Source organism: Epinephelus lanceolatus, chromosome 2 (genome assembly GCF_041903045.1).
Source record: "Epinephelus lanceolatus isolate andai-2023 chromosome 2, ASM4190304v1, whole genome shotgun sequence".
Lineage (NCBI taxonomy): Eukaryota > Metazoa > Chordata > Actinopteri > Perciformes > Serranidae > Epinephelus > Epinephelus lanceolatus.
The window spans coordinates 50764083-50787640 of record NC_135735.1 but is presented as its reverse complement, the minus strand read 5'-3'; the positions used below and the strand labels follow the sequence as shown (position 1 = coordinate 50787640).

The 23558-nt window shown below is 39.8% G+C and overlaps 1 protein-coding gene across 1 annotated transcript in view; it reads left to right on the top strand.

The window, feature by feature from the left end:
- Nucleotides 1-3644: 3644 nt before the first annotated feature.
- Nucleotides 3645-23558, top strand: part of adamtsl5 (ADAMTS like 5) — a 153579-nt gene continuing 133665 nt past the window's right edge. Inside the window, exon 1 of the mRNA XM_033622239.2 lies at nucleotides 3645-4403. Coding sequence (XP_033478130.1) covers nucleotides 4384-4403 — 20 coding nt within the window. The 5' untranslated portion in view covers nucleotides 3645-4383. The remainder of the gene's footprint in view (nucleotides 4404-23558) is intronic.

The window sequence follows — 23558 nt, the reverse complement described above, 5'->3', positions numbered from 1 at the left end:
ATGATTTTAAAATACTGTGTTAAGTACTGGCTATGAAGTAGGAACTTATTTTACCTAAAATGGTTCACTCCGACCAGAATGGATTTATACAGGGAAGGCAGGGCTTTCACAACATAAGGAGAGTGCTTAACATTCTCTTTGAAAAATCTGGCCTCCCTGGCCACGCAGTCCTGTCGTTGGACACAGAGAAGGCCTTCGACAGGATAGAGTGGCCGTACCTATTTGAAGTCCTACAGAGGTTTGGCATTGGGGGAAATTTTCTCAGGTGGATTCGCCTTCTCTACCCTAACCCACAAGCTGAAATCTTAACCAATGGCTTTATATCCAATCCTTTCAAACTTAATCAAGGCACGAGACAGGGTTGTCCCTTATCTCCCGTGTTGTTCACCTTGGCTATTGAACCTCTGGCCATGGCAATTTGCAATCACAACAATATAAAAGGAGTAACGGTTGGAGATATTGAACACCACACAGCCCTGTACGCGGATGACGTTATTTTATTTTACGCCAGTTTAAAACAAACCTTACCTGCCTTACTTGATAGGCGCTTTTGGCGTCTTTTCAGGTTATAAAATAAATAATGATAAATCTGTAATAATGTTTTTGACAGAAAAAGAGAGACTCAGCCCTCCAGTTCCAACTCCATTTGTAGTGTCAAAAGAAGGGTTTACTTATCTAGGGGTTAAAATCACGCCCACTGTCAATGAAATCATCTCAGCGAACTATAACCCCCTTATGCAGTTATACAGCTTATAAATAGGTGGACAAAATTACCAATATCCTTGATTGTACACATCAATATCCTAAAAAAGACAATTTTACCTAAATACTTGTACCTCTTCCAATCGATCCCACTCTCTCCTCCATTCTCTCTCTTTCAGTCATTAAAGAAAACATTTTCAAATTTCATTTGGAACAATAAACGACCAAGGCTTTCCTTGTTATATCTGCCATATGACAGAGGTGGTTTGAAATTACCAAATCTCTTATGGTATTTCTTGGCAGCTCAGATTAGAGCAAGCATGTTTTATTTCATTAAGGACCACTCCCCAGTATGGGTAACAATTGAATCTCACTCGATCTCAATCCCTTTAAACCTGTATATGTACTCGGCAGAGAAGAAAAAAATAATTAAACAGACAAAAAAACCCTTTCTGGAGAACACAATAACAATTTGGCATAACGTTCTAGTATACATTGATGAAACACAACAACTATTGCAATTTTCACCTATTGTAACTAATTGTAATGATAACTTCCAACCAGGCAAAGCAGATCCAGGCTTTAAACTCTGGTCCACTAAAGGTATATCTAAGGTGTCTGACCTTTACAATGGATCATGCCATTTGAAGAACTTAAAACCACATATGATATCCCCACAAAGCACTTTTTCAAATATCTCCAATTACGAAGTTTTATAATGTCTAGACAGGGTAATAGTTTGGAGCTACCACCTTTATCTACACTGGAAGAAATAATTTTAAAGCATCTTGAAAACAGGGGGCAGGTGACCATATTATATAATCTATTTGTCAGCAAGTCTGCTTTAATCCCGATATTCCTGACACGTGTATTAAATGTAATCATCAGAAGGGGTCACTGTTCCATTGTATGTGGGAATGCCCTCTGATAATTGGTTTTTGGGGAAAGGTTTTGGATCTAATCAGTCATATTATTGGTAAAGACGTACCCTGTAACCCTAAAACATGCATTCTAAATATTTACCCAGATGATTTTGTCATTTCAAACAACGTAAGGTCCCTGCTGAATATTTGTTTACTTGAAGCTAAAAGGTGTATTACCCGCTCATGGAAGAATCAATCAATTGGTGGAATTGGTGGTTGAAGGGAATGTCCTTTAATTTTGCCCTTGAAAATTTAAGTTATTTCACTAAAAATAAACTGGATATGTTTTGGAAAATTTGGTATATACATATATATATATATATTTTTACAATTATTTGGAACAGAATGAGATCCAAATTGATGCTTGGAATGATGAACTGAACTGAGTGCAAATGGCTGTTTTTTTTTTCTTTTTTCTACCGATTATTCATTATTTTATTTATTTATTTTTTTCATTATGTTTGTCAATGTATTTGTCTTCTCTCGAAAAATACAATAAAGAGATGTTTTTTGTTAAAAAAAGATACATTTTCCTTTTCCAAATAGTCTTATTTCTTTCCTCAATGCTAACTGAAACAACATAAAACCAACCGACTAGTTTAATATTCGAACATCTTTTAATGTTTGCCTTTGGTGGAACCATTGTAATAAATTCTATTAAATGAGGGTAGTCCAGGCTAAATAAAGGTAAATGTAAATTAAAAGGACAGCCAGCATAGCTTTGAGGAGCAAAAAAATAATAATCCTAACAAAACTGTTAATGAACAAAACATGGCATTTTGTCCCATATAATAAAACAAATAAGAGTTAAGCAGAAAAATTATGAGAGCTAGTGGTGTGCCATAAAATTCTTGAACCAATCTCAACGTAATAGAATATAATTCATTCTACTGTATTTAACTACATGAGATAAGTTAGCTCTTGCAGACCTACTAACGCGTATAATGTCCTGCACACCCTGCCTGATAAAACCTTCTTTTTCCAGCTGTTAGGAGCAGCAACATTGTTTTTTTGTCATTTCTACTGCCAGTTCATAGCCTTTCTTTAGAGTAACAGACAAAGAAACAAGCCAGCCTTTTACTGTAGATGTGGTCTGCAAGCTCCTTCTCCACAACACCTCCTCTGTGTTCCACTATTCCACTGTACCTCACTGTTTCTTCCTTTACCTCCCTTTATTTAAATGTACCCCTGCAGGGTGACCTGTCAATAGTTTTGTCTTTTCCCCATATGTTTTCCACCCTTGACATTTAAAATGTGATAATAACCCACCATTGTGTAGTATAATATTGAAATACCATTTTATACTTGAGAAACTATTTAATTTCAGTGCCTTATAGTAGGGTGAGTTGGAGCATTGGCTCAATTTATCTCACAGCATTTGTCAGATTTTGCCCCATAGCCACCATTTTGGAAAAAAATTGCTGGATTAGCAACTCAAGCTAATCATTAGTTAAATGATACCCATTTTTAGACCTGGATACAATTACTTGTGTCATAACAATTTTACTTGACATGCTGAAAAATTACTTTTACAAGCAAAAACAGTTTTTATGTGTAAATATGTAGCCTATGTAGTGAATGTTAACATGAATATCATAAAATATCAAGGCAGTCAAATAAACATCGGACATTTCCAAAATAATCGGGAGCTCCAAAAATATTTTTTTCCATCATGTACTCATCTGAAAGCACCCGAATAATCCAAAAAAAAAAGAACATTTAAAGTCAGTTGTTCTGAGTTTTTACTTTTTTTTTTTTTTAGACTAAAACTGGATTCTTCACTCACTCTTTGTCCTCAGATGCATTTTACTTACTGTACAAGCCCTGGTTACTCCGAATTTGTGTTTTTTTTTCTTTTCTTTTTTTCTATTTAAGTGTTTGAGTTTGTCCTCCAGCGCTGTTCTTTACCTTTATGACTCCTATAGGAAATGTTGTGTCACCTCTGACATTAGAGGAGCTGCTAGGCTGTGATTGGAGGAGAGGGCGTGTTCACCGCAGGAATGTAACGCTCAGGTGGAGGGAGAAAGAGAGAGACAGAGACAGAGGGCAAGAGCAGCAGTTCGCCCACACAGCCGTGGACGGTATGACGGTGGAACAGCGGAACGCTGCCTGTGGTTCTCTGCGCTCTTTACAGGGCTCTTCTGGCGCATTTTGGACTCGTTCAGACTGAGAGGAGGATCAGAAACGAAGAGGGAAAACACAAGGAAGAACCAGTGGAGCTATCTGCTGAGGCAGATATCCATGCAGGACAGGGCACAAGTGCAATCAACTAGGCTACCTGGAGGCGAACAGACTCTTAGACACACTTCAAGGACAACGTCGAGGCCTACTTTTGGAGTAATGTTGAACACCCATGTGAATCACAGCCTGTGGGTTTTAATGTAAGAAAGAAACAGAAAAAGGAACCTCATGTCAGAAACGACTTTTATTTGCATCTGACCGTTCAGCAGAAGATGCGCCTTTTAGTGTCCCGAAAGACAAAAGTGATGTGATGCGTTTTGGGAACTGGGTTAACAGCTCTTTTGATGCACGAACTCTGCAGCTGAGAGGGAGAAAGCAAAGTTCCTTTAACGTTTTCCTTAAAAAAAAAAAGCAGAGGAATAGGACAGTACAGGAGGGAGTAGGATATGGATTGTGTGTCTGAGCCTGTTGGGATGCACTGCGCATCTGAGCTGCGACGTTTCACACCATGATACAGGAACAAAGTGCACCTGACAACCAATGTTACATAGCTTAAGCCAGTCCACAAGGATCTACTATGTCCTCACTACAGACAAGGTAAGACTTTAAAATATGTCTCTGGCTGCCCGCAGAAAAGATTGCATGAGAACTAAACGATGGTGATTTATAAGTGTTGAACATTGATATGAGGTGGTCAAGTCTAGAGACAGGTAAAACTTTTCTTTTTTCTACTGTTTGTACTGTGATTGAGTTGCATCCCAGGAGGAAAATATGTGGTGGCCTTAAATATTTACCCAGCTGAAAAACCTTAAACTTTTTTGCAGCACAGTGAAGGATGGAAGGTGATAAACTCAAGGGACATTTGAGTTTTTCTCCCCTTAGTTGGAAGCTGTTTGTGGTGTGGTTCCCATCTTAACAAGAAGTTCAGAAAAAGTGATGATTTCTAGAAAATAAACAACAACAAAAAATAAAAACCTCCTGAGTTTTGGGTGCATGTTTGCATGTTTGCAGCATGTCATGTATTGTTTAACTTTAGTATTGAAGAAACTTCACCTGTTGTAGTTTAGATTATCCTGTATTCCAGTGTATTTTTTAGGCTTGGGTGCCTGAGGCTCCAGCCCTAAATGTTTTATTAATGGCCCCGAATCTAAATATATCAGCTGTATATATAATTCAAAAATAAGAACAGGCCTTATAATAAAACAAAAAGCCCCAATTTAATAATCTGTCTTTCCATTCATGCGTGTAAGACAGAGAACACCAGTTATCACTTTAACGTTTAGTCTTTATAGTCCACATATTCTCAATAGAACGGTTTGTATGATATCTTACGAATTATTGCTGCACAAATGACGTTACATCCTTACCATACAGTTAAGTAACTGTATGTTAAGGATAATGTCATTTGTGGGGCACTACTTAACGTAAAGTGATGGAGGTTAGGTTCAGCCAAGTAAAGTTACCATGGTTAGGTTCAGGAAAAGAAACATTGTGAGGACATACCTCAAAATGCTTCAATGTTCACTTAGAGTTCAGGGAAAACACTTGTGGAAAGTCCTGGTTTTCTCAGCTCAACATTAGGCTAATATTCAAGAGGGGTTAATAACTGCAACAGACTTAATTAATATGACAACAGTGCAACAAACACACCTAACAATCATAAAATACAGAGAAATAACTAAGCAATTTAAAATTAACACCACAGCAGCAATATTGAACTTACGCCATCAGCAACTTCTGCACCAGTGATGACTGAGTCTCTAAATGAAAACTATAACTACAAAATTAGAGCCTCAGAACTAAATTGTTTATAACATGAAGAATTCACAACACTCCCATCAGCACATTGGTCACATAATTGCAGTCTTTCAAAATATGTGAGATATGTGGGAATTTGGGTGCATTACTTTTCATACAAAAACATACAAATTTTGTGCGAAGAGCCTGTTATAGTATATATATACTGCTGGGTACTTTTAATCTATTACATACATTATCCTTTATTAGATGATTTTATTTTGTATTTTTAATCTGAGTCCTCAAAGTACTTTGTAACTTTAAGATGTAAAGAAGTAGAATGATTCAGTGGCATAAAATGGAAATTCTCAAGAACCTCAAAATTCTCTAAATTTTAATAAGAGCAGTTGCAAAATATTCTGTTTCTACTTAATACTAACAATTACTAATATTTTTTAAATCACAAGAGTGCATCCAGAAGCATAAAAATAGAGCTTGTTCATCAAAAAATTTCCTGGGGGAGGATCCAGAGAACTGGGCTAAGTCCCAGATGTTCTCAAATTCTACACACACTCCTGCTGTATTAGCCTGTAGTATGTGAAAGTTTTCTCAAGGGGCAGATGTCCTATCCAGTCTCCTGTAGGCTACCTCTTGCCAGCAGGTGACATAGTCCTCCTGCCACACAGTATCTGTGATTCCACCCATCATGCTACACTACCTTTATCTCCTAAATGTCACCGGCTATAAATACCCTGCTCATATTTGATCTAATCCCACGCCTGCTACAGAGAACACAAACGCTGAGGACTGCAGAGGGTCTGAACTCAGGTCTTGATCATTATAAATCTGTCTCTTAATATCATAAACTTCAGTTTACCTTGACCATGCCTTTTCCTCTGGATTACTCTCCTCAGTGGAAACACAATGTGCTGACATCTCTGCACTTGACCTTTTATGGGCTTCATTCGATATAATGTGTCAGGAGAAATGTACAGACTGTCTCTAGACGGATATACTAGAATACCCATGATAACCCATGAGTCCTTAGTTGCTATGGAGAAGAAGGCAGTCATATTGAAAGTGAATTGATGTAAAGTGCTGATTTTTTGATGATTCAGGTTTCAATGAGCTTCTGCTTCTGGTTACTCTTATTGGTACATAGAACAGATTTTAAATGTCTTGGAACATTTTTTTTACAGAGCCATATAACATCTCATTCAGGAACCACCATAAGGCCTCCTTAAGATTTTTTTGAAGTAGGGTTGTATGAGGCACTTGTCTTAAGTCAATGTATTACACACAGTAGATGTCAGTTGGCACACCCCCAGTTTGGAGAAGCAGTCAGGAGACCAACATAGAAGCTAAGCAATGTACTGCTCTGAATGGGGGTTGGCAACAAAATGTGTTTTAGCCAAAAAAAAAAAACAATATCAGTTTAAGCATATGCTACATTGAGAGTATTTGAACTGTTTTACCTTTCTATCAGACAGCCAGTTCCAGTGGCTTCTGTTCCCTGTTCATGCTCTTGTTAAGTCACCAGTCTCCATTGACAAAAACAGTCATTTTAGCTCGCTGAACACAGGAGCTGCTGGTCTACCACTCAGTCAGTCGTGTAGTTTGTGTTAATGTGTGACTTTGGTGAATCCAAACTAACCCTTTTAAAGGGACATTGTGTAACGTTTTCAGTTTATTGGCAAAAATCGATTCATAAATATGTCATCATTGGTGTATTATTATCTCCACCAATAATCTGACTTATTCGCGATTTGTTTGTACATTGGGCGGGTAAGTCGTTTGGGGGTTCCATAACATTTTGCCATCTTGAAAATACATCTGCCAGCAAGGGACATATAGCACTACCAGGGATTAGCCCCGCCTTCAGTGTTTTCGTTGAGAGCAAGGCCAGTGCTGCGTGACTGAGAAGCCGAAGGAGAGGAGCAAGAGACCTTCGCTACTACCCCGGCAAATTTGAAAGCCTGCACTACTGCTGCATAACAAAGTCCCACTCTTTGAGCATAATGCAGGATCATGCATATGCAGCATCACAGGAGACGGAATCCTCGTCGCCAAGAAAGTGCAAAAGGGAATCAAAAAGGCAACGTGACCGGCAAATTCAAAAAATGAGGGTTAACATTGGGGTAGCCTTTCCCAGCTGGAAAGAGCTGCTGAACAAGAAAGTTTTTAAAAGTCACTTAAGGAATATCATTGTAGTTTTAAAGGTATAAATGACTTGCACAAAGAGAGCTGGCTGAGATTACCCAGACATATCACACATAAATTACGCATATACACACAGAATAAATAATCTAAATAGTCTAGAATAGTCTAACCAATAAAACTTTACCCTAGCTTAAGATGCACTGCTCATAATAATTTATATACATCACACCCCTGCCCATGCTTTGTTTAATTGTGTAATTGCCATAGGAAGAAATTCGTTTTTGGCCCGATTTGTTCTAATATTGGGATGTCTATAACTTCGCCCCGAGGGGAGAAGCTTAAATTCCCCTGAGAGTGGGTCAGGGCAGGAACACCGATTTCCTAATTTGGCCCTGTGCCCTAGAAAAAAATATCTGCCCTAAGGCCACAGTGGCCTTGATGCCCCGCCCACACTGCTCCAGGTGATTTTGCGGTTTTCTCCTCTGCCTCTTTCCTGTCAACACGGCTTTGACACCTGCGTCTTAGGGGAAAAAAATGCAATGACAACATCAAATGAGACGATGCGTACATCACCAGTGGTGGGTTTGATTCAAGCCTCGCATGAACGGCTCGGACAGTCTATAATGACAGTTTGACACCAATCTATCACCGGCCAACCAGGAGACTTCATCAAACGCCCAGGAAGGATTGGTACCGAGACCTGGTATTAAACAACCCAAGGTAAATTTAATCAAGACTGTAATAATAGTAAGCTCCGCCATTATCAGCGTTACTTTTTAAAGTTTCGGTTTCATGTAGCCTATCATCATTCTGCAGCGGTGGAGCCATGGTGCAGATGCAGGGAATATATAACTTCAAGATCACTCTAGTTAACGACAACTACGCTTGTTACTGCGAGTAAGTGCACTAAAACCTCTGCCAGTAAAAAGCCAATACTTTATCAATACATGAGATCAGCATGTAGAAAGCCATATTTCAACCCGCTCTGTCCGCAGTCTCTCATTCACCGCTATTATGATTTATGGTTATGGTCGACACAAGCACATCGCGCTCGCGGTGCTAACAGCAAAGTGTTAAAGACAAACTAAATGAAAGCTGTCTGTATGTAGGCTAACACTTTATCTGAACATGCATCTGAGGCAGCCGACCTGCAGACAGTGAGTGTCCTCAGTAGAGGGGGGACAGAGAGCAGGATCAATGGCTGATACTGATGTCTGTGTTCTTCATGTTTAGATAATGTGACTTTCTTCACTCAGTATTGTGATGTCAGGAGGAATATTTATATTCCAGTGAAATATTATTGGGTTTTAAATAATGTCTTTGTTGTTGTAAACATGACTGTTGCTGCCATGGACTGTATAAAACTATATTCTGTGTAACTGAACTATAAGGAAAGCATCAGGAGGTGAGGTGTGTGCATGTATGTGTGTGGAGGAGAGGAGAGAGGGAGATGCTGGAAGAGAGATAGTGTGTGTTATTAGATAGTGTTAATGTCACTTATTATGCTTCTGTGCATTGATAGCTGTTTTTTGTCTGTTTCTGCATTATGTTGAGGAGAGCCATGCCTGTAAATGTATGCAAAAAAAAAAAAAGTGGATCGGTTGCTCGCTGCTAAAAATGTGGCCCATTGACATTATCTGGTTTTGAAATGTGGCCCAGTTGAAATAGTAATTTAATAGCCCTGCTGTAGTTTGTTTGTGTGTTAGCTATCTAACAACACATCAAAAATAATTGTAAGCCAGTCTTGTTCAGTGAATCACTTTATCATGTACACTCAAAACATATTTAGGCCTACTATTTAAGATTATTTTTAAAACATACAGTACAGGCCAAAAGTTTGGACACACCTTCTCATTCAATGCGTTTTCTTTATTTTCATGACTATTTACATTGTAGATTCTCACTGAAGGCATCAAAACTATGAATGAACACATGTGGAGTTATGTACTTAACAAAAAAAGGTGAAATAACTGAAAACATGTTTTATATTCTAGTTTCTTCAAAATAGCCACCCTTTGCTCTGATTACTGCTTTGCACACTCTTGGCATTCTCTCCATGAGCTTCAAGAGGTAGTCACCTGAAATGGTTTTCCAACAGTCTTGAAGGAGTTCCCAGAGGCGTTTAGCACTTGTTGGCCCCTTTGCCTTCACTCTGCGGTCCAGCTCACCCCAAACCATCTCGATTGGGTTCAGGTCCGGTGACTGTGGAGGCCAGGTCATCTGCCGCAGCACTCCATCACTCTCCTTCTTGGTCAAATAGCCCTTACACAGCCTGGAGGTGTGTTTGGGGTCATTGTCCTGTTGAAAAATAAATGATCGTCCAACTAAACGCAAACCGGATGGGATGGCATGTCGCTGCAGGATGCTGTGGTAGCCATGCTGGTTCAGTGTGCCTTCAATTTTGAATAAATCCCCAACAGTGTCACAAGCAAAACACCCCCACACCATCACACCTCCTCCTCCATGCTTCACAGTGGGAACCAGGCATGTGGAATCCATCAGTTCACCTTTTCTGCGTCTCACAAAGACACGGCGGTTGGAACCAAAGATCTCAAATTTGGACTCATCAGACCAAAGCACAGATTTCCACTGGTCTAATGTCCATTCCTTGTGTTTCTTGGCCCAAACAAATCTCTTCTGCTTGTTGCCTCTCCTTAGCAGTGGTTTCCTAGCAGCTATTTGACCATGAAGGCCTGATTGGCGCAGTCTCCTCTTAACAGTTGTTCTAGAGATGGGTCTGCTGCTAGAACTCTGTGTGGCATTCATCTGGTCTCTGATCTGAGCTGCTGTTAACTTGCGATTTCTGAGGCTGGTGACTCGGATGAACTTATCCTCAGAAGCAGAGGTGACTCTTGGTCTTCTTTTCCTGGGTCGGTCCTCGTGTGCCAGTTTCGTTGTAGCGCTTGATGGTTTTTGCGACTCCACTTGGGGACACATTTAAAGTTTTTGCAATTTTCCGGACTGACTGACCTTCATTTCTTAAAGTAATGATGGCCACTCGTTTTTCTTTAGTTAGCTGATTGGTTCTTGCCATAATATGAATTTTAACAGTTGTCCAATAGGGCTGTCAGCTGTGTATTAACCTGACTTCTGCACAACACAACTGATGGTCCCAACCCCATTGATAAAGCAAGAAATTCCACTAATTAACCCTGATAAGGCACACGTGTGAAGTGGAAACCATTTCAGGTGACTACCTCTTGAAGCTCATGGAGAGAATGCCAAGAGTGTGCAAAGCAGTAATCAGAGCAAAGGGTGGCTATTTTGAAGAAACTAGAATATAGAACATGTTTTCAGTTATTTCACCTTTTTTTGTTAAGTACATAACTCCACATGTGTTCATTCATAGTTTTGATGCCTTCAGTGAGGATCTACAATGTAAATAGTCATGAAAATAAAGAAAACACATTGAATGAGAAGGTGTGTCCAAACTTTTGGCCTGTACTGTAGATTATTCAGATTCAGGGCCCCAGGTCCTTTTTTACATATCAGGATCATTTCTGCTCTGCCTTTGTCTGAGTGTCTACACCCTGGAAAAATTGTAGTCAATAATCCAGTCAAAAGATTATTAACAAAACCACAGAAACTGTTACAATACAAAACCTGACATTCCACAGCTTTCAAACTAACAGGAGGTTAACACATGTTGGTGTAGGCTATAAACCACGGTTGCATCTGAGGAACATTTTGAAGAACCCCCTCATGTCATGTCCCACTGCAACATCCTGCTCCTCTAAGTAATGTTTCCAGGTTACTTTGAACCCAGTCCTGAACTTGATGTGCTTGTTTTCTCTGTCAGAGAGAATTAAGTCAGTTTCAAGGTTCACTCAGATAAGAGTTTACTGCTCTGTGTTTGTCTCTCTACACCAACCCGATGAAAAGCCTGGACTTTGAAAGGTTTGCTTCCAAGCAGGAGCATTATGATTGTGTTTTTATACATTTGGTGCATTTCAGTGTCTGATTGTCACAATTTGATGGACAATTGATTTGGTTTTGGTGGTGATTAGAGCTGACCCAAAAAAATCGAAGCTTCGAAGCTTCGAAGCTTCGAAGCTTCGTTCGATGGGACGGGATTCGATTGTGAAAAAAAAAATTCGAAGCTTCAGTGCTTTTTTTCCGTTTTTTTTGGGGGGAGGCCTTAAACGCAACACTAACCCCCACCAGTCCAATACTGACAATGAGCGCACTCAGAGCTGGCAGACATGTCCAAGAGGTCATCAGATGTGTGGCTGCACTTTAAAATATGCCCGGACAACCCCCAGAAAGCAGAGTGCCAGATTTGCCAAAAGCAATTGGCATATCACAACTCAACAACAAATTTGGGAAATCACTTGAAAAACGTAAGTAGTAATTAGTAGGCCTAATATTTGAAATGGATAAAGGTATTTTTTACTGGTGAGTCAAGGGAGAATAGCCTATATATCATGTAACTAAAAAAGAAAAAATCTCTGACAAGGAAATAGAAAGCCTGACGCACAATGGAGACCTGCTGTTATCCTGCTTGAACACAGATGACTAAATTCTTTCAACAATGTGACTCAAAATAATGATAAAATAGATTTTATTGATGTAAAATATGCATTTTCCAGTTCCACCAGTCCGCTCTGAGACTGATGCTCTGAGTTGCGCATCTGTTTGATTGTGATTTTTGATTTTGATTGATTTAATTTAGTGTTAAATCAAAAGTTAAACACTACTTATCACCGACCATAATTTTCTTTAATTTTTTTAACACCCCCCCCCCCCCCCCCCCCCCCCCCCGTCAAATACTTCGAATTAAATTTGTTCTCAGCTCCGAAGCTTTGAATGTCCATAAATGGATTCGAAGGTCAGCCCTAGTGGTGATCCAGATATGTGATTTCTGCTACCTGACCATTAGTGTTCCTTAGCTGTTATTATGAAACTGTTAAGGACAGAAACCTCTGAAACTCCCAGTGCTGCGGGGACATTTGCAGCTCCAAGACAGCTCTTTTTATTTATGATCTAAGTGTCAGCTGTAATGTGAGCCTGGATGAAGAGGCTGACAAGGAGTCTTCTTTTCAGACTTCCACTCAGGCTTCACTGTTGACATGTACCTGGTAGAAGAAGTGACCCTCAATTGTGTCTGCTTTTTATTATTTCAAAGTTTTGGGGTTTGGTTCATTGTTCATTGTATTTGTGTGTTTTTCTTTGTCAAAATATTATTTCCATGCATCGCTGCATGTTTCCCATGTTGCTTACATGACTGTAGATGACCTGAGGGGCGCTGCTTCAGTCAAAGTGGCTGTGAAAAGATAATCTCATAATCCCTGAGGTATGACAGTGTACCAATTTTGTTCTCCCTGTTGTGGAAGGAGTGAGTTAAGTGCAGTGCAGTGAAGGGAAGGGAAAGGAATGGAAGGGACCATATTGAGCAAGATGTTGGGTTTAGACATTTTGGCAACAACAAAACCAACAACACCATACCAATGTCTGTCTTTCATTTAGTCATTTACCACAACTGTTTCTGGGTGTTTTGTCCAGATATAAAATGGTATTTTATTTCTTTTTGCAAAAATGTTTTACTACATCTTCAAGCAGCGCAGCTGCTGAGACACAGAGATCCTCCACTTGTGTTCAAAGAGGCTCATTTTGTCAATACATGCTGACCGAGGCCACTGAGCTTTTGATTGTTGTCGCCTCATTCATAATTAATACAGATCCAAGGGTCATAGCTGACCACAGAGCATTCACACTGAACATCTGTTTAGGGTTGTGTCAATTCATTCAGCAGCATGCTCCATATAACCACCCGGCCCTCCATCGAGTTCCCCCAAACACTGGCTGGGTCATAGCTAAATCTGCGGGCGGGTTAAAGGTTAACACTGGCCCCTGGTTGGAAGACATATTGCTTTTGCAAAGCTGATGGGTTTGCAGATAATTGTAAAAGGAACGCTTGTAGGTCACCATAGAGAAACACTTAGACCAAAATCCAACACAAAGAAACTAAAGGACCAAAGAAATTCAGTCAGGTGTCTTCTGTGTTGACATGACTCACATCAGGTCAAAGTGCACATTCTCACCTGCAACGCACTCTTAAACAGTACACAATCATAGCATAAATGTAACTATATGATAACAGCATGGAACTGTTGTTTATTTGAGCAGGGTGGGAATGTGAGAACTACCTGTGTGTCAGGGTGTGTTGAAACAAATGTGAGTTCAGTGGTTAACAGAGTAATTATGGGGTCAGATCAGTCTCATAATGAATGAACTCACGCAGGGTTTTTCACGAATGCGCATGCCCTGGTTCACAGTTGTATTTCGGACTCACTAATGCACACGATCTGTTTCACAAATGCACACACTCTGGTTCACAAATATAATGTTTATGCAAACTTGTAATATAAATTCGGAAATGCACACAGTCTGGTTCACATATATAATGTTTATGCAAACTTGTAATATAAATTCGGAAATGCACACGATCTGTTTCGTAAATGTACACACTCTGGTTCACAAATATAATTTTTATGCAAACTTGTAATATAAATTCGGAAATGCACATGCTCTGCTTCACAAATATTATTTTGAGGCACACTTGTAATATAAATTCACAGATCATGCGAATCGCTGAATGTGGATTTACAAACTGCTTCTCATTTGTGAACCTCTCTACATTTGTGAGAGAAATCTGTGTGGTGAATTTTGAGACTCCCCTGACATCGCAGGTCAACGAACGTCACCACTGGCTGATAAATCTGTCACTCAAATTTATGATTCTGATTGACAGATTCATCAGTTAATTAGGTGTGTTCGCTTTCAGCCAATCGTATAGCTCCTTACATTTTCTCCACACTTTTAAACCAAATGCAGAGCTACTGAGCTACTGTTGGCAGTGTTCAAATGGTGGAAGAGACATGGATCAATCTCAACCTGTAAGTAACACATTTATCTTATTATCCCCTCGTTGTAAATCATGCAATGTTATTGAATTATAATGAGTTGAAGCGTTCTGCTTAGCCAAGTAACATGTTTGAATGAACATAAACTATGAATACACCCTATGTAAGGAGCCATATGATTGGCTGAAAGCGAACACACCTGATTAACTGATGAATCTGTCAATCAGAATCATAAATTTGAGTGACAGATTTATCAGCCAATGGTGACGTTCGTTGACCTGCGACATCAGGGGAGTCTCAAAATTCACCACACAGATTTCTCTCGCAAATGTAGAGAGGTTCACAAATGAGAAGAAGTTTGTAAATGCACATTCAGCGATTCGCATGATCTGTGAATTTAAATTACAAGTGTGCCTCAAAATAATATTTGTGAAGCAGAGCGTGTGCATTTCGGAATTTATATTACAAGTTTGCATGAATTTTTTCATTTGTGAACCACAGTGTGTGCATTTGTGAAACAGATCATGTGCATTTCCGAATTTATATTACAAGTTTGCATAAACATTATATTTGTGAACCAGAGCGTGTGCATTTGCGAAACAGATCGTGTGCATTAGTGAGTCCGAAATACAACTGCGAACCAGAGCATGTGTATTTGTGAGAAACCCTGCGTGAGTTCATTCATTATGAGACTGATCTGACCCCATAAGTAATTATCAGTGAGGGTGGGGAACCTCTTTTCCCTCTGCTGCAGATGCTGGCTGGAGAGTATGTTGCCATACTCCATACTTGTTGTCATCCTGTCACTTTGCTCAGGATGTTGGTGGTAATGTCCACCTGGACTTTTATCATAACACAACCAGAGTTTCATTTTACAAGATTACATTGAACACATCATGAAAACGTTATAATTTACCTTCATCAATTACTCATCTTTACTGAATAGAGCTGGAATGCATCATAATGAAACACAACAGCAACCTCTGTTAGCTGCTGGTTTCGGCCACTGGCTGCTAACAGCTAACAGCTAACAGCAAAAGTTAATTAGCTCTCATCCTGCCGATATCAACATGGGTTTGTTGATCACAATGTAGAATTATCAGGGAAATAATAGGGTGTGTTACTGCACCCCTGTCTCCCGATGGCATCCTGGGGAAGATCTCTGTTTGTCCAAAACACATTTTCTATTGTCCCTGGGATGACGGCACAATGTTAGTCTCCAGCCCTGCTTTTTAGACTGCGTGAAATTGATGTGTCACAACAGAAAAACATCGTCTACTGCCATCAGTGAATGTCATCTCATTTGCTGATAAGCTGATGGCAGGCAACAACATGAGTATCGGCAGATACTGATGTGCAGCCGATAAATCGATGATCCCTTTTTTATTTATATATTTTCATTAAGGTATTGCACTGGTCTACCTGTAGTATGTCTTGTCTGTTTTGTTTTATCATGTATGCAAAACTATTATACATAACATTTTCAAAAAAGAAAGAACTGATAGTGTTCTGCCAAGCTGCACAATGGACCAATTTGGAGTAGACATCACAGACATCATGGTGACAGAAAAACAGCGGAAACCAGAGAGAAGCAGATATACCTGGAATAAAAATGTATTTTTGTGCCATTGCATGTCAGAACAAGAACACAAAAAAGATCATCTTCATTTTTATAGAAAACCATCACAGAGGACGCTGTTTGAAGCTAAACGAAGACCCTTTATGGTCGCTAGAATTTTAAATAAACAAAAAAACCAACATAATATTCAAATATGCAATTCATAAAGCCATACAGTTACAGCATGAAATAATATTTAGGCCAGTATTAACTAGGGCTGGGTTAAAATAATTGATTCATCTGATTAAATTGATCTTTATTGGAATTACGATCGATTCATAAAATTCCAGATTGATCTTTTAATATACGCTTTTTCCCATACGCTTTTTCCCACGGATGTGTGGCGCTTTAACCCCGTTAATCTCGCAGGTAGTAGCACTAAGTTATGAAGGACCGTAATATTGAGAAGCACCAACGTTACCGGCTCTTTTATCTTTAAGTATTAGCTTACTTTTTTACATTTGGGTTTAATTTATTATCATGCTGCAGTGTCTCTTCCTGCTGTCTGTGCGTCCTGGCTGCTGCGCCACTTTTGCGCACACACATAGGCACACACAAACACGGAGTAAGGATTCCGATGTGGAGACAGAGGTGAAGATAACGTGAGCTGACAACAGCTACGCTTGTTACTGTGAGTGCAATAAAACCTCCTTGAGGAAAAAGCCAATACTTTATCAAAACACCTGATCAACTAGTGATATTTCAGTCTGTTCTATCCACAGTCTGTCATCCACCGCCGCTAATATTATGTTATTAACAAGCACAGAGAGCTTTCCATCTAATAGCAAATTGTTACTAACAAGCTAAAACAACAACAACAACAACTGTTTACGTTTAACGGATTAGCACATTTTGTCTTGTAACTTAAAACTTACTCTTGGTCATGTGACCTGCAGGCAGTGACTCTCCTCAGCAGCAGAGGGAGGAGCAGAGATGACAGCAGGACTGATACTGACTGGTGTCTGTGTTCTTTATTATTTCTGAACTTCACTCAGTATTGTGAAGTCAGGAATATGATTTATTTTATTGACATTTTAAACTTGATTCCAGTGTGGCTTTGCTGTTTTAATATTACTGTTGCTGCTTTAGAAACAACATTTAGTGTTTTATTCCTGTTGTGAACTTTTTAAAAATAATTCCTTGTAAATGTTACGTTATTGGTTACCCCAGAGTCTCTTTCACATACTAGCTACAATTGGTATTGCAACTGAAAAATCTCAAGTTGAATCGATATCGGATCAAATCGGGTACCCTTGAATCGAAATCAAATCGATTCCGGAAATCAGTGGCAATACCCAGCCCTAGTATTTACATACACCTAGTGCCAGCAGTATTTACGTTAAACAACAAGAACCGAGCCATAAAGTGCAGTTTGCTGTCAGTATGTAGTTGTTTATCTTGTTCTTTCTTTTTTTTTTATGTAATGATACAAAATGTTTGGATTTTTTAAATTTAAATCTGCTTTAACATACACGTAGTGATAGGAATTAATTAGATAGATGTGCAGTTTAATAATTCATTACATGTGCAATTAATTTACATTACATTGGTACAGCTGATTATAAAAAAGCAGCAGAATTGTTACAAAGGCCAATGTTAAAAAAAACAAACAAAAAACAAAACAAAAAACAAAACCTGAGAACATCTCTGGATCTGGACCAAAAACTTAAGTTAGTAATGATTTTACCTACTGATTAATGTACTGGTACCGGTTCTGGATAAAACGTGTTATACTGTCTTAATGTAATGTTATTTGGAGTAAGAGATTGGAGAAAAGGCTTATAAAAATATTAAAATGTCAACAAATAGTGAAAAGTGCTGATCAACAGTTCCTAGAGCCCAAAGTAGCATCTCTAAATATTTGCTTTGTCGGTCCAGAATCCAAAAGTACTCAGTTTACTATGACTGAAAACCAAGAAAACCAGAAGACATTTGAGAAGCTGGAACCAGACAATGTTAATTTTAATATTAACAATATTTAATATTTGTTTGGAGCTGAAGAAAAAATCTGAGTTCTCAGGCCAAGTGACTCCCCTGTTTACAACAGTAAAGTATGCATTTGAAAAAGCTCCATGGCCCTTTAGTCATGCAGCCGAGATGCTGGAAATGAAATTAATTCAGTGTGCACATTAAAAGGCTTCTTACATCAAGCATGATTTATGAGCCCATTACTTCTTTGGGTCAATGCGACATTCCTTGTTGCTCTGATATGAACTCCCCCATGTAAGGCCAGGAAGGGAGCCGAGGTGGCTTGAGGGAAGGGCTGGTCAGCCAAGTGTGAGGGAGATGTGTATCGTTTAATTGGACAGGGCAACTACTGACCTGGGACTGAGCCAAAAGATCTGGAGCAGCTCCATGTTTATGGCCTAGGGAGCGATAACAGAGACAGAACAGACTGAGACAGATAAATGACAGATAGGCTGGAGGCTGATGAAGGACAAAATACGATGTGGGAGAAAAGGTCAGTGAAAAAAGATTAAGTTGCTGCAACTTTCCAAATGCAACCTGTCTGATATTTTTCCTCTAACTGTGTTGTTGAAAATAAATGACATGCTTCATCACAAAACAGACACTTATACATATGACACACTACTGCTGTCAACAGCACAGCAGTGCTAGGAATCAATTAAAAAGAAGGGCTTTCCCAGAATCACCAGCACTTCTGAGAAAAGGCACTTGTCCCTTTGATGAATCAGAGGGAGAAAAAGACCGATAGTCACAGTTGCCTCACTGTGTTTGCCCAGAGGTAAAGAAGGCGAGGAGGCAGTTGGTAGAGCAAACACTATAGACTCAACACAAGACTCAGTAGTGGTCTTTTCTTGTAGCACATCAGAAGTGGCTTACTGTGTTGGTGCAACAGTTGCCTATAACTGCTTTTGCTTTTGTTACAGGAATGTTCAGCTCCAAGGTCAGCATGATTTCCTAAATGATATCAAGGCTGATCAAACTCAGATTCTTTGTTTTAGTGTAGCACTGGACTTGCCTGCTGTCAAAAAAGTCCTACTATATTTAGTAGGTTGGTACTAGAGTGCACGCCGGGCTGCATATTTCTGTCTGAACTTAACCAAGCCAGAGAGAGTAGCAAATTAGCGCAACCAGAACCCGACACACATTCTGTTTTTAGGTCTCAACCCAACCTGAGCCCGACACCGTTAATGTACTAAAGCACTGATTTTGTCTCTTTAAAGATATTGTTGTTATGATGGTTACAGCTTGCCTTTGTACAGTGATTACACGTGCCACCATGTAAATGACTGATTGTAGGAAAATAATGACTTTTGTCCACAATGCTTGTTTAGCCTTTGTGACAGTCATTCAGAATTTTGCAGGCTGGTTTTGTGATTGTTGCAACCTGAAATGCCTGATTTACAGCAGTTTTTCTAAAAGAAAATTGCTGTAAATCAGGCATTTCGATCCATATTTTGAGGTGTTTTTTTCCAGTAAAATTGTGGCAGCAAGGGAAAACTGCAAAAATAGTTGCAATGCAATCTTGGATTTGGAGTCTACTGTATAGTGCATTTAGTATTTCCCACCGACTTGGAATCTCTTTGTGATGGTAGAGGGGGAGGGGGCAGCAACAGCTGGCATGAGCTAAACCAGCAGCAGTGGCTAACATCCAACACGAGCTGTAAGCGGTCCCAGCAATCTCACACCGACACTGAAATGGCTTGACTTGACTTGACTGGTCTTTAAACCGGTTAACAACCATTAGGCATGTGATGCTAACAGTTAGCATTGTCACTGTGTGTGTGGCTCTGTCCCAGGCACACATTTAGCCTGGGACACAGCAGTGGTGAGCAAATCAATAGGCACCTCTACAATGAAATGAGATTTTACCCATTTTAAGACAGTCAAATATATGGTAAAGTTGCAGTGATTGGACAAAATTGCAAGGTTACACAGAATTCATGGAGATTGGCTTAATTTGAGTTAATTGTTATGATCGCTACGTTGTAACATCCTGAAGGGACTGTTTAATTTAGGCTATAAGTCACACCCATTTAATTTGTCAGAGAAATTTAAGGTGTTTTGATTGATTCATGGCGTCAACTCATGTACTGAGTAATATTACAAGTTAATATTCCACCTTAAAAGTTGCTGGCAGTTATGCTGTTTTCATTTAGTACAGCTGCTGCAAGAGGCAGCAAAACATCTTTTAATTTTAAAGATTAAAGATTAAAGTTCCACTGATTGTCACACAGCTGAGTGTGTGAAATTTGTTCTCCACATTTGACCCATCCCCTGAGGGAGCGGTGAGCAGCAACGGTGCCACGCTCGGGAATCGTGGTGATTTTATTTTATCATCTTTTTTATAGTTATAGTTTACTAATAAAACTCTCCACGGTATGAACAGTGGTTACATAAGCCTCAAAACCAGCCACAACTCAGCCCTAAGCACAGTGACCATCCGCTATTGACCAATCAACGGACTGCAGTGTTCACAGCTACACCTTTTTGTACCAGATCTGTGTGCTAGGTATCCCAACAGAAGGGATACCCAAAATGGGGATGGTATGGAACAGTTCCATTGGTATCATCCACAACTTTTAACTGTGGAAACGGACAAAAAACGTACCAAACTGAACTGTATTGTACCGTACTGCTTGGTGGAAACAGGGCTTATGTGTTGCATTCAAGTGTTATCACTTAAACAACAAAACCCGTCCGAACCCGGCCCCAACCTGTGCCATTGGTTCCTGTTGAGCACAGGTTGTATCCACATTCTAACTGGTACACATTGTACAATGTCAAATTAATTCACTGGTGTTCATCATGGTGAAAACAACACAAAAACAGACTGTGATGAGACACATTCAGTCATTGTACTTGAGGACAAATACTCACCCTTTATTGCTGACCTGCCAGTGGGTCAGTCATTACAAACTCATTCAGCACAGCCAAACATTATTTAAACCCTCAGAACTTTATGTAAATTATAGCAGAGATCCTAAGTTTTCCAAAGATCTGATATTTTGTGAAGCCACAAAAACATGGAGGGTGGGTTTGGATATTTCACTCAGCATAAACATCATATTACTTACTTGACAAAACAGTCCCAACTCAAAGGTGCAATGATGTCTGACCATTTCACCACTCATCCAGCGAGTAAATGCTTTTGTAGCTTTTTTAGTCTAATAAATAAACCAAATAGACTCACAGAACGTTAGGAAAGGAAACATTGTTACACCTGTTTTCCTTAATAAACAGAAAAACACAACTCTGAATTCAAGTTTCTCAAATTGAGACTAGCTCAATTAACTTGTTAAAAGAATACTCTGACGATTTGGGAGTTATGCCCTTTCTTTTCTTTTTTCATTTTCGTAGTGAGACAACATAATCGATATCTTTTTTGTGTCTGTACGTCCAGTGGCTGGGTCTCAGCGGTTAGCATTGCGGCTTAGCTTAGCGAATACAATTGAAGTCTATAGGGGGTCAGTAGCCTACTCGGTAAAAGTGAACAAATAAATGTTACAGAAACCCTGAAGCTGGCATTTCTGCACGTGCATTTAAAATAAACATGTTTAAACATTAATTTGAAAAACGAGAGTCCCTTTTAGTCGTTTTAGAAGAAGTTTGATACACAGAACTATAGTGTGTTTACATCCTGCGCTGTGATCCGCGGAGGGATACACCGGTGAGCAGCCACAGGCGCAGACGTAGCCTGTAAACAAAACTCAGTTGTTATTTTAGCCTAATGATATCTCCGGACTATAGTAGCTGCAATGGACGACTTTGAACGCAATTTTGAAGAGTTTCTTGTAGCGGACACAGATCCAGAGCCATACCTGTGTGAGCTGGAGTATACAGATGAGGAACTCCAGGTGTTGGATGCTAAGCGGGCGAGAAGAGAGGCTGAATCCTCCGAGGCAGCGGAACAGCAAGGGGCCGAGGGGAGATGGAGGTCAGGGGAGGATTGGTGGTGTAGCTGCACGGCTTGCCAACCTAGGCCTATGGAGGTGGAATCATTTTGCTGCACAGAATGGGATTTGGTGCTACCATCGTTGGGGAGGCTAGAGATATATCATCAGGAGGAAAACCGCTGCAGAGAGTGCATCACAAGGAGTGAAAACTTTGCAGCAATCACTAGTCCTGGCGTGATTGAAACATTTTTTCATGTTCCTAAGATAAACTGGAAAAAACGCCCCAGGCCTGCCTGAGCTGATGGACAGCTTTCAGTCGAGTGAGTAATAACGTCTGTGTCGTCTCTTTGTTTGCTTTTCCCGAGTGACCTAGCGCACCTGTCCCAGAGCCAGCTGCAGCTGTTGCTCACCCCTGTTGCTCACCCCTGTATCCCTCCGCACAGGGCATAAACACACTATAGTTCCTTGTATCAAACATCTTCTAAAATGACTAAAAAGGACTCTCGTTTTTCAAATAAATGTTTAAACATGTTTATTTTAAATGCACATATAGAAATACCAGCTTCAGGGTTTCTGTAATGTTTATTTGTTCACTTTTACCGAGAAGGCTACTGACCCCCTATAGACTTCAATTGTATTCGCTAAGCTAAGTCACAATGCTAACCGCTGAGACCCAGCCACTGGACGTACAGACACAAAAAAAGATATCGATCATGTTGTCTCAATATGAAAATGGTAGAGAAAGGGCATAACTCCCAAATCGTTGGAGTATTCCTTTAACTCTTTGTAAAACACGCTTCAACTCAACAGAAGTCAAAATAAAACTTGCGAAAACTGGCTTGGTTAACATAAGTCTCTCCACTATTCCAACTCTGAAGTGGACAAAATAACTCTCCAAGTTAGATTTCAAAATATGCCGGGTACGCACTGATTTCTACTCTGTCTCTCTCGCTTGTTCAGACCATTAAATTAGCAAAATATGAGGTAAAAAACGTAGTAAACATTTAGGCTAAATTTGAGTCGGTGCAGCCGGCTGTTAATATCAACTGAGCTCTTATTGTGATTAGTGGACTTAAAAGGCTTCATGTGAGCACAGCAGGTTATACAGGTTTTCTAGCATTTCTTGATGTAACAGAGGTCAACAGTTGAACAGGGCTGGGTGAGGGGAGAGGTGGGATTCAGTCAGGCAGGCGGTCCCTTCCTCTCAGGCTGTGTGGGAGTTAATAAGGCTGTGTTGGGGTGGGTGAGGGGACCGTGCAGGCAGAATTAATGATACTTGCTGGATGGGGGGGGCATTCCTGACCTTGGCTTCTGCCCACGGGGGTTCCCAATAGAACAGCAGCTTATTTGTGGATATTATCACTGACCTAAAGACCTCTGCTGTTTGAGTGCCAGTCGTGTCTTTCCTTTTTGTTTCCTCTTGTTCTTTTTCTCAAACACCTCTGCTGTAACAATTTCCAAATCCTCCTGTCTGTGTTTGTAAGTTCCTGTGTGCATGGTTTGTTAAACAGTG